At 38.6% G+C, this 16,660-nt stretch overlaps 1 protein-coding gene across 1 annotated transcript in view; it reads right to left on the bottom strand.

Moving 5' to 3' along the window:
• The window catches only part of LGI1 (leucine rich glioma inactivated 1), a 29,454-nt gene continuing 12,794 nt past the window's right edge, over positions 1–16,660 (bottom strand). The window contains exons 2-9 of the mRNA XM_005416454.2: positions 13,154–13,602; positions 12,732–12,803; positions 8,901–8,972; positions 8,727–8,798; positions 4,695–4,766; positions 3,347–3,516; positions 2,771–2,935; positions 1–2,686 (exon numbers count right to left, since the gene is read on the bottom strand). Of these exons, the coding sequence (XP_005416511.1) occupies positions 1,869–2,686; positions 2,771–2,935; positions 3,347–3,516; positions 4,695–4,766; positions 8,727–8,798; positions 8,901–8,972; positions 12,732–12,803; positions 13,154–13,344 (1,632 nt within the window). The 5' untranslated portion in view covers positions 13,345–13,602 and the 3' untranslated portion in view covers positions 1–1,868. The remainder of the gene's footprint in view (positions 2,687–2,770; positions 2,936–3,346; positions 3,517–4,694; positions 4,767–8,726; positions 8,799–8,900; positions 8,973–12,731; positions 12,804–13,153; positions 13,603–16,660) is intronic.

Here is a 16,660-nt window from a genome sequence, read left to right as displayed (position 1 = left end):
TTGAGAAATAATATACATTTTTATTTGGGTTCATCTGGGGTTTGAAATCATGCTGATGTAACAGCTAAAACTATATAAAGGAAATATGGTTTGACATATAAAGGAAACTGCCAAACAAGAGAGTATTTATTAAGATGATTTTTGGAAATGCATTTAAAAAAAAATGGGAATGTTTCAGCTGTGAAACATAGTTTAAAATCTTTCTACTCACATTGTAAATACTTATGGAATAGGTAGTTACTAAGCCAACTGCTTAGCAGAGCATATGCAGCTATGGATAAAAAGGCACCAGAAAAATAAACTTATTAGAGTCGTATTGTTCAGGTGAGAATTTTTCTTTTTAAATAACATTAAATATAAAAAACCCTCCATTATTTATTACAGAAGCATACTGTTTAGGACTGGCTTCCTAAATATACATTAATCAGCTCATGTGATTAGCTGACATGCACAGTATGATTAGTTTTATTCACCAGTCAACATCTGTGAATGGTAGAAATGTCTAGAAATGAACACAGTATTATTCATGTCTCTATTTTAAAGATGGCACTGAAGCATAATGCTTGGTAATTTAAGTGAATGCAAAGGTGTCTAAAATAAACTTGAGCTTTCCTCCTGAGCTGCACCAAATCATCTTCAGCATCAGCGTAGGTTTCTCTCAAGTGGTGCACTACATGAATGCAAACAAAAGACTATTTTAACTTTGAGCTTGTGATAGATTTTCATGCCACATTCAGATTTGGCACAATTTAACAGATATAGTTAACTTCCCTGGAGTTGCATACACTATACAAACTGACTTTACACATTCAAAGTTCCCTGAATTTCAGAAGTACCTGGTACTAAGATTCATTGCAGGGTAGTGGAAAAAAATTACTTCCCATTCACTAGCTTCATTCAGAATAAGGAATAAAGTCATTGAAGACTATATAATTGCAATTACAGTGGAAAGACTTGACAAGGACACAGAATTCATGCACGTGATGTGTGACAGTTCAGCTGTAGAAATAATGTTAGCTGAAAAATAAGTTTTGCTTCTAGCTTTCAGCACAGTAACAGCCCCAGTGCTGTACAACAGATTTGTTTTGTGCTTCTTCAGCATCAGGTGAAGAAACACAGACCTTTACCTTGTCTTTTATTCTGCCAAGCTCTTTGTAGATGTTTAGAAACAGCTATACACAGTACAAAGGCCTATCCTACAATTAGATGTGTATAACTGAAACCTTCATCCTACAAGCACATCTAGATAACTGAATTCTTTTTTCTGGTTAGAGTTCTGTTTAAGTCAGTGAAGTTTTACATAAGTGCAAGGATTGTCCAGCTGATAATTTATAGGCTTGTGTTTCAATGCAGTATTTTTATCAAGAACTTCTTGTTATTAGTAAAACCCACCTGATCTTTCATGCATCTTCTATGCAGTACAACACTGCACTGGGCAATATGCCTTCTTGGCTTTATTTTATATGTGTATAATATATACACAAATAAAAAGTATCACCTGCAAATAATATTTGGAATGTGAAAGACACAAAATGTAAACATTTTATTTGGCAGTTGTTTCAAACAGGTGAATAAATAAATGGAAAAGTACATCTTAATATTCTTTATAGCAACAGATGCAGTTGCACATGTATTTACATATTGTGGATGCAAAGAACAGTTAATTTAATTTCTTTTTGTTAAAAAAATGCAACTTCCAACACCACTAGACTTGACAATTAAAGATGAAGATACTAGTAATACTTTGTTCTAGCAATCTCAACTTTTAAAGGCATTCATTTGGAAGTAAGATAAGAGAGTCATCATGCATTTAGTTCATTTTGTCCGCTTACGGTAGGAAGTCTGATGTAATCTCAGAATTATGAGTGTCATGCGCTTAAGTCAACTATGACATGTTTATAAATCAATGTAGTTCCCTTAAAACTTGATGCAAAGAGAAAATCTCGTCTATCGATGGAGACATGTATGAAAGATCTTGGTGCCTGCACGTTTAATTCTTGAAACTTCACAAATTTTGCCTTTTCTGCATCCCAATAATAGACTTGAGTGAAAGAATAATCACTTCCAAGAATGGCATATTGATAATTATTTATCTGAAGCGGTTGGAATACCATTGACCCTCGGGATGGCATCCTTTGTAAATCCAGAAATGCTGAACCACCCCATTTCATTACTTTAGAGTCCCCAATAAATCTTGTTAAGCAAATGTATACATCCTCTTTCACCTTGAAATGCTTCACTGCATATGCATCTTCCATATCTTGAATATCAAACCGCTTAACAAATTCATTTGTTCCTTTGTTCCATTGATATATTACAGGTCTTTGTGAACTACTTGACAGAATTAAATGTGGTTTGCCAGATATTTCAAGATACTCCACATCAGTATCTCTGTACCAGGCATGCAGAGACTGATGGGAATAAAATCCATTCCCATTCCATTTGTAAACCGTGGTGAAACCAGCCTTTGAACTGTCTGCAACAACAAAATACCAGTCTTCAGCAATCCTGAAAGTTTCAATGTCATTGGGTTTTCGGATTTTAAGGATTTCAATATCTTGAATTTTTATAAACTTATTAGCAAAAATATCTCTTTTATATATGTGGGAGCCTCCAAACAGCTGTGCGACAATGACATACAGCTGACTCTCAATAACTATAGGTTTACACACAACAGTTGAAGTACCTATAAAAAGAAAAGTAAGAGACAGGGTCAGTACCACTTTTTGGATAATTTGTTTTTAGGTTATTTGTCAAGCAGTGTTCATACCTGTAATGTTGTCGTAATTCCTGAACATCACTTCCACATGGTCCCATTCAAGAAAGATGCATTTTCCAGTAAAAGGCTGAGCAATAACCACATGTTCATCATTCATATATGAGAAAGTATCTACTGACAGAGATTGGTATGGCAGGGACTGATAAACTTCAAATTCTGCAAATTGCACACAACAGATGATAATTACAGAGATACTTTACATACTGTACTGAAAAAACATCTGCTTATCAGATACCAATTTATTACAAATTACAGTATTTCATCACTAGTCGAATTTTTCTGTTGATAAAGGAGCACTGCAATTTGGTTTTCAATCTTTCTCAATAAAAAGAGGTAGTTTTCTGTCCCAGTTTTCCAAATAATTATGTAACATACTAAAGTTTGAGTAGATACTGAAATATAGGACCCTGCTCCCAAATGATTCCCGTGTCAGATTGAGACCAGCAGAGTTCATACTGATTTTAGTAGAAATTCCATCCAGAATGCAGCGTTCCTGCAAAAATGGGCTCTAGAATGAAAAACGACAGCTTTGACTTTAACAAGATTAAAAAATTTGAGGCACATTACCTGTAATAATGCAATCAAACTCATTTGGAGAGAGGCTATTGATCTTGCGCTTCTTATATACTGGTGGGCTTTCACAGTAAATGTCTTCAACAGTTGCATTGGTGCTGCCCAGCCATTCCACTAACCACTTCAGTTTGCAGTCACAATTAAATGCATTGCCTCTAAGATCTCTACAACAAATAAATCATGAATTGAAACGAAGTAGTCAGCAAATGTATTTCTCCTTGAGAATAACAAAACAGGCTTCTGTTAAATATGTGCCCTCTTGCTTATTCTTACTTGAGGCCTTCCTGGCTTAATTTACCCTGACCCATAGTTAAATCTACATACCAGAACCTGCACAGATTTAATTATATTAAGGTAATCAAGGAGACCTTAACTTGGTGATCAGGCAGAAATGTTTATCTATTTCCCCAAGGTTACAGGTACACAAAAGCCTCCCAAACTAATGACTGCTGTTTCCTTTGCATTACCCTTTCTCAGTAGAAGCATTCTAGATAAAAAAATAGGAATTAATGTAACCTGATGGTCAGCCAATCAGTATTCACTATCTCCTTTCAGTACACTCATTTAAGGCTTCAGGAGTGACAAGCAAAGGAATTCTGTTTAAGGCCTTTACAGCTGTCTTCAGTCAGATTTGTGATCGTATGTACAGGAACAGGCAAGCGCCAGGACCAGACTGTGTAACCACCTGGCCACGCTCCGCCTTGCCAAGTAACGCTCCAGATACACTGCCCATGGCCACATCTCACTACTGCAGCTCTGCTCCAGGGATTCAGCCTACCTGCTAATACTGGGAGCAGGCAAAGGAATTTCTGAGCTTATTATCCCAGATCAGATGGAACAGGATTTTTACTGGTATTTTTATATATATGTATGCATATATAAAAATGATATTTTGATGTTTTGATGTTTTGATATGGTTGCAATTAGATTTAGTATGGGATACTTAGACCCATGCTTTATTGATAAGTTAGCTTTCCCAAGAACTGCTTGCACATTAAAATGTTACTCCATTAAATATCTTCCACCTTCCCTGCATGCCTTGCTCTCTCATGCATCCCCAAGGATCTTCCCTTCTTATTCACGAAATCTTAATGAACATGCAGCTTTATTACATAACTACTAATAATATTACTGATCTTCATAACTGGTGGAATATTCAAACCCATCACAAATTCTCAACAACAGCAGACAAAAAAAACCAAGCCTACTCATACTGAGTAGTCTCTACCCAGTTACAAGACCCATTACTGGCTAGTGGTTTGAATGGTTATTCAGAATGTCCTCTAAAATAATCTCTTTATACTTCTATTATAATTAGAATATTAATTAATTGCTTTCTTACACATTTGTTAAAGAATCCAAGCCTTTAAATATGTCTTTTGGAAGTGACTGGAGATTATTATTTGCAAGACTCCTGTAAAAGAAAACACTTCAGTATTAGTGCTAGTTGTTCATGAAACTACACATTTTTGCAAATTGTGATATACTGTGTGAGGTTTTTACTTAAGGCAAAGAACACTGGTATTCTCCAACATTTAGTTCTAAAAGATTGCTTTTAAGAATAGCTCATTTACTTTGTGAGTTTTCCTTCCACTAAAATGCCATGCCTCCTTCTGCTTTCTCACTCTTCAGTAGCCTTGCAGCATTTACAATACTTCACCTAGCAGAGTAAAAAGTGCTATCACCTTTGGTGTTTTGCCAACACCATTTAACATTTTAAAATAATTAGTCAAGACTGGATCTACTGATGTTTTCCCTATGAGATCCCAATACATGGTGCTCATATCACTGCAATTTCCCCACTTTCTTGTACCTCTTCTGGAAGGAAAATCTTACTAATACAGGCTGATGGGCTTAGGTTTAGCTCATAGTTTTTGAAAATATGCAGTAATAGGCAATAAATTGTTGATAAGTGTGAATTGCTTTCCTGGCATGTGCCTGTGTAAATGTTTATTACACCAGCAAAAAAATTTTATTAATTCCCAGTTTTCAATGTTGGGAAAACTTGTTTAAATTCAGTGAGTATTCCAGCTAGTAAAAGTGACAAGGAAATGTGAGCAGGCTTTGAACAAACAGTATATTACATTTCAGTCTGACTGTCTCTGTGAGTCTGCCAAAGGTCTCAGATGTCACAGAGGGCATGACAGAAAAAGAATAATGTTGTAGGGTATAGTCTATGCCTCTCCCAATTAACAGAATTATTTATTAGTTATGAGAAGAAACAAAAATGGAAAGAAATCATTCTTGATTAAGATCCCAGTTAGAATCTGGAGTTGATAAGACTTGGAACCTCTTCTGTTTTAACTTGTAAACATAAATATTATTTATCAACCACAATTTCTCTACCCAAGCAAAGACACTTAGGCACATACTAATTAAATACAAGAACAAGCCCACATGTACTAGGTCCTCATTTAAAAATAAGTGTTTGTCTGATCAGGAACAGTAAATATGGGATGCTCCCATTAGTCCATTCTGACCACCACTTTCAAAGTACATCTGATTGTAACACTGTATGTGAATGTATCATGTGCTTCACTTATGCGCAGTTTTATGCTCCAGAGCAATTCTTTAAAAGTCAGATAACCTACATGGAGAAAACTGTGTGGACTTGCAAGCTGAGACAAGTTTAATGCCCTATATTTTTTTTATATGTTATTATACAGCAAACTGAAAGGGAGGTGTACTTGGACGTAGGAGTGGTTCGCCACTGCCACGGGTACATGACTGAGAGAAAAATTTAAGGAAGGTTTATCCATTTGCCAATTTTTGATTGAAAATTATGCATTTTATAGTCCACTGTTAAAAAGCATACTTACATATTACAAAACACTGTCTTGCCTAGATGGTGCTGTATGGGGTATTTGGATTATAATAAGAGTAAAGGTTGGCTCAAGCATGCAGGTAAACTAACAGTGAAGGTTTTGAGAAAAATGCAATCAAAATTACCCATTGTGCATAGAAATTACCATCCATTGCTAACTGTATGATTCTGACATTAAATTAGTAAATTAGTAAAAAAAAATGCAATCTTTTAAAATTTTTTCTGGTTTTAAATGTACTCTGACCAGCAAATAAATCCTGTTGCACAATAATAAATTCTAAATGGCTCTCTTTTACTATAAAGACACACTGTAATTATTGAAGTTAATTGCATTATAGAAGTAAAAATGTTTGGATAGCTTACTGCATTCCAAAATTTATGTTGTGAAAAGGAAGTAAATAGAATAAACAGGACAAAGTTCATCTTACCTAACTTCATAGAACTTATCTGCATGCTCATTTACTATGATTCCTTTTAATATATTTTATGTACACAAGTACTCTCTTGTTTCTTAAATGAAAATTGCCTCAGGGTGCCAAATGATCATTCTTAATGTGTATATGCAATTTTCCCCAAAAGATGGGGAGTGGTTCTTTAAGCAGATTAAACTAGTGGTGCATTTGCAGTTATTTTCCACAAATTTCTCATTGTCTTTGTGAATAGTGCTCCATGGACAATAGCAGCATGATGCACACATCTATGTCCCAAAAATGTGCATGCAAATGACAGTGGCTCCTCAAATGTGGATCTGTCTTCTGTGTATGTTTTCTCTTGTGAAACTCCTGAAGCATCCGCAGAAACCAATGTAACAGGCAAGACAAGATGGTAGCCTTTCTGTGGAGAAGAAACTGCGCCTTCCTCTGTTTTAGAAAAGCAAATTGTTCACTGGCAGCAGCAGCTACTAAATAAGTAAATGAATATGATAAATAATGTACTGGACCCATTTGTGAATATAAAGCTATTCATGTGAGTAAATATTTCGAAGATGAGGTCCCAGTTACCAGCCTTATCCAGCTATCTTTTTTTCTAACAACAGTATAATTCTGCCTGTACCTCTAACATGGATTGTTAAGGGATGTGCACAGCCCTTTTATGTACCTCTCTTCCTCTCCTCTCTCGTTCCTCTTCCTCAGACCTAGAGCCATTCCATAAGTAACTTTATCTACATGAGCAGTCACAGAAGGCTTGGTTCCAGCCAGCTGTGAATCATGTCCTGACCAAAAGGGAAAGCACAAAGTGTTTTATGGTACATTTACTAGATGGTGAAGATGTGGTGAATTGCAATGCAACTATTATATTTATGCATTAACTGTTTAAAATGGAACGTTTGCTTTCTCTCCTCTGTCAAAATATATGAAAGAAAAAGTTAAATGGCCCTGTTTCAAAACCCTCTTGGAGGCTATCATGTTAATGCCAAAAGGTCAGGATCCCCTTCCCTGCCTATGATGCACACCACATTACATGCTTCACAATGCAAATGCTCAGAACTGGGTATAAACCCATGCCAGGCACACTACAGATTTTTTTCCTTTCCTTCTTTTGTATTTTTTTTCTGTTTTCTTATAGTGTGTGCTTTGTTTTTAAAAAATTTACTCCTCATTAAATTAAATTATTGCTACAAGATAAACTTGCTGTAAGAGACAAAAGCCTGTATAAAAACCATCTTCCTAGCTCAGAGACAAGGAATCTACTCTTGTTTGCAGTGAAATGTTGCAGGTATTTGTTGCCAATGTGTGTCTCACCTACTGAGCACAGTGTGAGAAATGCTCCTGCTGGTGAGGGCATGGGGAGCGTTGCTCCTACAGCACACTGGCATCCAGAGTGCCTTGGAGCTATTTCCCCTCCCAGCTCATGCAGCAAGGGGCTGCAGCAGGTCAGAGGGCAGGGACAGCCAAAGGGCTGAGCAGCACACAAGGAACAGTGAGCACATCCCAGTGTCAGTGTGTGCCATAACAAAAACATCTTGTTGCAAGTCCTCTATTCAAAGTTGCTCTGGGTGGGAATTTTCAAGATTGATTTGATCAAATTCTTCTGTATACTATTACTGTTAAGTGAACACAGGCACAGACAGTGATAGCCTGTCCCAAGAATGGCTGTAATATTCTCCTGGATGCATGTCAGACTGGGGTACCTGAGAAGGGGTGTGGGTCCATTCCTCAGCCCCTCACATTCCTAATCACAGCTCCCACCTTCCTCCTTTCCAAGTCCCAAACTGGGAGTCACCTCATCCAGTGCCAAGATTCCCAATTCATACTCCTCCCTGCTCCTACATGCTCAGCTGGAAATCCCCTGTGCTCCAAGCAGAGAAAAGTCAGGGAGCTACTGCCAAACATGTACTGCTTGGAAGCTGTTTGTGTTTTTTGCCTTCTACACATACCACAGTTTGGAAGTCTTTGGTGGAAACACAAAGATTAACATTCTAATCAAATTACTATCAATGCCACTTAAATAACTATGAACAGTTATATATGAAAATGAGAAATTAAACAATATAGTGGTTCAGTTACTATATTAAATATACAAAGTAATATATTCAATCACTTTACTTACAGGTGAATTAAAGATTTCAGTCCTCTGAAAGTATTTCTTGAAATTGACTTAATGTTGTTGTTCTCTATGAACCTGTAATGGGTCATAAAGTGATTCTGGTCAAGCAATGCCTGGAAATTGGAAGCCCACCCACTCTATTCAATAATGCCAGGAAATATACTTTTGTCAACTCACAAATATTCTAGATGAGGAAGGCCCATGAAAGCATCATCACTAATAACATCAAAAGTGTTGGACGTAAACAACCTGCAGAAAGAAATGCAAAACAAAACACCATTAGGTTATCAGCAGCTTTAGAAAACGGTTCAGCAAGGCCCAGCTTCCACTGCCTGGTTTCATGTTTTTATCTGTGCAAGCACTATAGGACTGTAAGGCTGAAATATTGCACCACAGTGTGGTGCAAAGGGAAGGATCCAACAATTGTCTGCTGGGGCCATCTGATAAAATTCCTTTGACTTCTGTGGGATGTAAACGTGGGTTTATCATGCCAGTAAAACAATGTGATTGTACAAGTACCTCTGGAGATATACTAGGACAACAATGAAATCTTCAAGTACTACAGAGGTTTAAATTGTCTTGGTTTAAATTGCTGGTTACCCTGACATCAGGTTGAATTTGCAACACTGGCAGGAAAGAAAATCCTTTAACTTTTAAGTTAAACTTCCGAGTGTATTTAACCCGAGGGTACTGAAAGTTACTGGGGAAAAAAAAAAAGAAAAATCTCTTAAATTCAGTCAGTGTTCAAATCAAAATTATTTTTAAGACCTCACTACACCTCTTGGAGATACTCTTAGCATATGCATCTAACAGTAAAAATACCAGCAGCACATTTAATTTTATGTAATTTTGTAATCATTAAAAGTGGACTAGCATTGATTTTTCCAGTTTTATTTGTGCTTATCAGCCATGTTAGCATTTGTCCATTATAATCTAGCCCTGGACTGCTACACTTTTAATGTGGTGGGACATCATAAAGCATGATGAACTTTACCCCAGCGGAATACTACATGCACATCTATATTTTAATCAATTGACCTGATGGATAAATAGATTCATACTATGGCATCCTTAGACATTCAGGAATGCAAGATTTCCAAGTACTAATTAATCCACTTAATGAGTTAATCTCTTATGTTGACGTTTACATTCAGAATAAATTGTAGGTAATTTATTTTCTCAGTTGGCTGTTTCAGATTGTGCTTTTTCCACATTCAGTATATTCCTATATGAAATGTATGAAAACATACAAGCAGGAAATTCTTCCTTTTTGTCAAAATCAAATAATACTTCAGTTTTAGAGAAAACAAGTATTAAAATAGAATTCTTGAACCAGAAGACCAATTTATTAAATCTTGCAACTAATTTTACTTTTCTGATATGATTTTACTGGATCATTTTTCCTTTTCTGCACTCTACTCAATAATTTACAGAACAGGGTGGTATCTCCTTAAATAGTATTGCTATTTTAGAGATTGCCAGGCTTACAGCATAGGTCTTGCACTTCGTGAGCTCATTTGCCTTCCAACTCATACCTCTTCCCAATGGCTACATCAGATGTATTTGATGCACAAAGTATTTTTTCCCCCAATTTGTCCCCAGTCACCATAACTGCTGCTTCTGGGAATGGAGGCTGAAGGTATGGCGCTGTAGCTGGGGACTGTATCGCTTGGCAGGAACAGTACAGTGCTAGCAGGTACAAATCCTGATGCCATGATTACCTCCCTTCTTTCTGTGGGTTTTCATGTCTTCAGTTTATAAGGGCACCCTCAGCATGTTGCTGATACACAGAGATAAAAGTGCTGAAGATGAGAGCTGGGAGGTTTTCTCTGCATTTAGGGAACACTCCTGCTGGCACTTCACCATAGCTGTGTAGGTTCTCTGTTTTTGTTGTCACACGAAGAGCACAGAGCATTCCATCCATACTACGCAAGAAGAAAAGCTCTCCTGGACTGGGAGTTATGAGTAGTGTTTAGCTCAAGACCATGATTTTTCCAGAGACCATTGGGGCTACTACATTAAAAATAGTAGTAAATAATAATAGCAGCAGAATTATACCATATTTAGACATCTGTGACTGCTGTATTGGAGATATCCAATTACATTTGGACTTCAAAAACGTTATACTGGAGACTATTTCTATATGTATTTCTATTATTATAGAAATACATATAAGCTGCTAAATCTTGCTGTTGGCTAAATTAAACCTACCAATACAGCTATAATCATGCAAAGCTAAAACTTCCTGAAATATGTAATTAATGTAAGTTTTCCATCTTCTTATTTCCCTTACTATCTTCTGCCAAATATAAAATTTTTCTTTCCCACGTACAAACTGGAGTGTTGTCCCCACAGATACAATCCTGCTCCTATGGTGTGTGTTTAAGGAGTCATTTGCCTTAGATCAGCAGCCTGAAATTCCAAGGATGGCAAGCAGTTCAACTACCATGTTAAAAATATATCTGGAAAACACATCACTCATCAAAGCCCACAGTGGAACAAACCCTGCTTTTCTGGGGTCATAGTTTTTGTTGCAGCATTTAGGAACAGCAGCACAGAATGTGCATTTCATTGTACAGTAGAAATAGAAATTATTATCATTACCAAAATGTCATAAGACGTTGCCCAAGCCCACTGTGCCAGGCACTATAATAACTCAAAATAAGATGACTATGTCTGTCCTACTCTACCATGCCCAAATCTGCCTGCTTTGCAGTGGGATTGCTAAGTGTAGGTGGTGTATCGTAGCCAAGAGAGATGATGTCCTACTCACTCTCTTCAGATACAAGCCCCACCAGTGCTGCTGCTTTTTTTCCCCCCTCTCATTTGGAAGGCCCATTGCAGCAATTATGTGAAATGCGTCCCTTTTGTGATCTGTGACCAGCTGAAAAAAGCTTCTGTGGAATAAAGCACCATGGAAAAGCATTTAGGTTTCCATAGTAACTGCATTTACCTATTTACCCTGTATCCAAAAATGTACAGTATGTCTGCAACTCCTTATCAGCTCCACTTGAGGTAGCAGAGTACAGCCAGGGTCAGGGCTTCAGCTATTGGTATGCCACCAGTTTAATTTAACAGCCAGACAGCTCCAGTCCATCAGCACACACCTCTGACCACATCCAGAGCGCGCGGAAGCGAGTTTGGGACAGACATCCGATTTTGGTTTTGATCACACTGGGGAGTCTGCCTTGCCGGATTTCTGAGACAAATCTGGGTGTCAGGCTGGCAGCACATCCACTATAAACAGTTCAGGTTACACCCCCTCTACCTCTGTATAGCTCACAATTATATAATCGTATGCCCACATTTCTAGGAAAGCCTGTGAGCCTGTAAAAATCCTATGTTGAAATGCAGCTAATAGTTAAACATCCCAAAATATTCTCTTTCTGTCTATACCTCATCACAGTATTTGATTTTGAAATAACTACTTCAATCTTTAATTGGAAGAAAATTGTCATTACTTTTAAGACCATGAAATAACAAACAGGGTCAAATCCAGGTACTATGAAGGCAAACTCCCACTGAAGTGACTAAACTTCCACAAAGTCAATGGCAATTTTACAGGAAAAGGACTTCAGGACCTGTCCCACTGCAACAACGGGCCTGATCTGAGGGGTTCTGAGCTCACAGTCGATGGGAGTTAAAAATGGACAGCTTTACACTGGGATCAGGCCCCAGGAATGCAGAAAATAAACAAGAATAATTGTTGCAATGCTTAAGTCCTCACTGTAATGTTAATTAAAGTATAGTTAAGATAACATGCATTCTGTTACCAAAAGCTTCAGCATGTAAGCATTCGAAGTAGTACTGACAACAGACAGCCTTGCAAAATACTAAGAAAAATTAAACATGCACTATCTTTCAATTTGCTCAAAAGTAATGTATTTTATGATCTAATAAATCTTCTGCTGCTGTTTCTTATAAAATTAATACTAAGATCCTTTCTGAAATATTTATGAATACATATACAGTTCATAACAAAAATTGTATCATATAAATATTTCTCACAGAAGCTGCAGAGATGGTGTGAGCAAAAAACTCCCTTCTGGGATTTTAGTAAAAGCAGATCTCACAAAGGATCTGTAAAGAAGAAAAAAACAACCGTACATTAATGTAGCCTCATATATCCATGGTTATAATACTGATCTGGTCATTACAGAGAAATTTATTTATATAATCTGACAGGTTTCATGTACTATACAAGAAGGTATAAAATGAGATGTGTGCACATACACAGACAGACAGACAGATGAAAGAGATATAAAAATCAGGATTCAAGGATGCAGTACAATTTTAACACATTTAGCTGATGATTCTGAATGCTGGAGGTACTCCCTGCAGCAAGCATCCTTCTGTATGCACTGAGAACACCACACATCCTAGTTCATTTTAAATCATAAATTAAATAACCAAATGCTTACAGCCCTTACAGTGAGATAACATCAGGCGGAACGCTGCGAGGAATAGATCTGGCATTTTCACATAAAGCATTATCTTTGGTACAAGTACACCAGGCAGGACATTTTGGCTTCACTGGTTTCTTCCCTTCAGTCAGCAAAAGCACAGATAAAAGGCATAAGAAATAAGCAATTCTTCTAAAGGGTCTGCTGGCATTTCCCATTCTTTTGATCCGCTCTCGTTCCAGCCAGTTGAAAGAATATCCCAAAACATGAACAGGGTTCTTTATTCAGCCATTGGATGTCTTTCTCTAAGTCCAGGTCAATATTTGTCTCTGCTTTCCCAACCCTTTTCTTTCTCTTTCACTCTGTTTTTGTAGATAGAAACCTGCAGCTGATCTGTATGTTTCCACTCACTCAGGCAACGTACTGCTCAGAGAAGAGACCTGCGAGGTGCAGTAAGATGGGGAAAATCCAACCGGCTGAAGGGAGAAAAAAAAAAAAAAAAAAAAAAAGGAAAAAAAAAAAAAAAAAGACTTGCATCACCACAAAAACACTGAGCACAACACAGCATTAGATTGCAAAGTGATGTAACTGAGAAATACACTGCTTTCTGTTTTCACAGGGAGGCCCTTTCCCTGTTTCCAAAAATAGTACAGCATTATGTTTTGCTGGTGGGTGGGTGAGTGGGTGTGGGGTGGAGTATACGTGGGTGGGGGAGAAATCAGTCATCTCTTACTGGATCCCTACAACCTCATGAACCTTTCAGAATTATGCTTCACATATTGCAAGCAGCAGAACTAATGGCAGTATCCACAAGAAAATGAAATAAAATGAAACCATCGAGAGCCTTGCTGCAAAAACTGTTAGATTCATTTTTATCCTCGGCCTTTATTGCACATATTTGTACCACTGAAAAACAAGCTGCCACACATGGAAAATATTACAATATATGAGAGAATGCTTTTGACTGTCACTCCTAAACAAAATATTTTCTCATGCAAAATAGATCCCAAATGCAGCTTTTTTTTTTTGCCTTTTTTTTTTCCTTTTTTTTCCTCAGAAAAAGAGTGCTTCTTATTTGTTGCATGTTTTCTCAGCTGGTTAAATGAAGGCATAGGTGGATCAAGCACAGTTCTATATGAACAACATTAAAGTTCAAGTTAAAAAATGTATTTTCTTGGAACTGGTTTGATTCTTTTAGATGGAAAAAACAAAGAAAATTGTCATTTGAATACCAGCTTTGTTAAACCTGTAGTTAAGAATGGACCTTCTTTGAAGAGTGACAGGATAAGGACAGATCTTGGTGGTAATAATGAACCTTTACAATACTGCCTGGAGGCTGCAATCAAATGAGTGCTAGGTGTGGTATGAGTGCTCTGTCAGACACAGTCCTCAGCCTGAAGACTTTACAGTAAAATACATTAAATATTTTATTGGAAACTTAAGCAGCACCTAAGTTTTACTTTATTAAGAATGGTAAGACAAAGGTAACAAACGCCAAATAGCTGGGAAGCCACACAGGATGATTTTTTGTTCAATATAGTATTGCTATTAGTGGAGTTTTGCAAACTTTAACAGGTCTTAACACTTCCCCATTGGACAGTTTATATTAGACAGCTTACAAACACTAATGGGGTCAACCCAGTGGTACAAACATTTAATACAGTCAGGCTCACTATTAGCTCCTTCACATGGATGCTGTCTCCTCACCAGGGCCACCTGATCTCCTGATGAGGAGAACTCTTTTGATTCCTGGATACCCCTCTTTTGGTTTCACATGGCCACCTGGCTCTAGTCCATTGCTCCTGCCACAAAAAGCCACAAAAAGCCACAAAATCAACATCAGGCCATGTCTATCTTCCTCAGGAACAGTCCCAGCAAGGCCTTAGTGCATATCCAGGTGCCCACCTGGGATTTGATAGGCTACGGGCAGAACAACAGCCTGCAAAACTGCCAGGAATTCAGTCTATGGCTACAAGGCAGGACTCCAGCACTGCTGAATCCTTGACTGGGTGGTGACTGAGGTCCATCTCCCAGGGATGAAGGGAGACATCCAGAGCTCACACCAGGTGGTGGGACTGCATCCTCTGAGGGACTGCTGCAGCCAGAAATGTCCAGAAAGCTTTCAGAGGCAGATGGCCACCTTCCAAGGCCGTGCTGGGAGAGGACAGCACTGCCTGTGCATGGGCACCCTTCCTGCCAGGCATCTGAGCCCGTGGAAGAAAGGGCAGCTCGTGCTTTCTTAGCTGCCTTGCTCTCTCCATTGTGTTTTTGTAAAGGTCTTTATTAATTAAACTGCAGGCCCATGTTTTTGCTCTTAAGAAAACCTCCCCTGCCAGCAGTCCCTCCCTGAAGCAGCACCAGCTAAGAGTGGCAAAAACCTGGGTTATTTCTGAGCCCATCCACCTCCGGTAAAAAAATGGAAAGTAATTATAGTAGCCAAGGCACTGAAATCACTATTAACCAAATGTTGTTGCCTTCCCATCCCCCAGTATAAAGGTGACTTCTTGCTCTGGAAATGATCTAATTGTACCTACTGAGAGGGAAGCTGGATTTGTAGGACTTGCATAAGTAGGCAAGACACCATCTTCTCCTCTCCAAGATGTCCAATGGCACAGACGTGGTGAGGTGAGAACAGAAAATTCTCTAACTCTTTTTTCCTGCAAGAAGCCTGTTGTCGTTTGTTTGTTTATTCCTGGCAAAGCCACCCATTGCCATGGCAATATTTTGCCATTGATGGTGAAACCCCGTGTTTCATTTCCTTAGGCTCATTCACTGAAATCCACCATCAATTACCTAGGCATTTCTTTTTAATTAATACTCCAACCACATTGTGAACCTCCTGAAAACTTTGCAGTGTAGTGTTTTCTTCGGTAACAAAAGCACATTCTGCAGCAGAGCAGTAACCTGACTCCAGTTTTGTCCATGCAGAGAAGCGCCTGGAAGTTAGTTTTCTATTCCAAACCACATGCCAAAACAACCGCTTTTCCAAAATTGCAATATTATGAATATTTATAACAGTCCCATCAAAAGAGAGGCTTAATCACATTTTCCAGGGTCCTTTTCTACCAAGCTCAGCATCTCATTTCCTGCCATGTAGCAGTTTAAAACCAAAGTGGTTCGTGGATTTTTAGTGGCACAGCTTCTCTCCAGCCCGGCGACCCTTGGCTCACCCTTTGCCGATGCCATGGCTGTTTGTGCGCGGGCCAGCGGAGCGGGCAGCGGCCTGCTGCGCCCACGGACCAGCGCCTGCCCCTCGCTCCCTGCTTGTTTTCCCGGCTGTTTCAGGTACTGACTAGGCACAATGGGGTTCGAAACTCATTTATTTTTCTGCAAGGCTCCAGCAGGGGGGATGAGGGAGTTGTGGATGCGTTCCTCGCTCTGCTTCCCATCACTTGACGTTCTAGCCGAAAACCCCGCACCTTGCCGTGCTGCGGAGGGGGCCGGCGGTCAGGCGCGTTCGGGGCTGGGCAGGGGGACACGGCAGGAGGACATTGCGGGGGGTCACTGGCTGAGGGACGCGGGCCCCGCGCCACC

This window comes from Geospiza fortis, unplaced genomic scaffold, assembly GCF_000277835.1.
Source record: "Geospiza fortis unplaced genomic scaffold, GeoFor_1.0 scaffold130, whole genome shotgun sequence".
Lineage (NCBI taxonomy): Eukaryota > Metazoa > Chordata > Aves > Passeriformes > Thraupidae > Geospiza > Geospiza fortis.
Note: the sequence above shows the minus strand (reverse complement) of the source record. Positions and strands in the feature narration are given on the sequence as shown.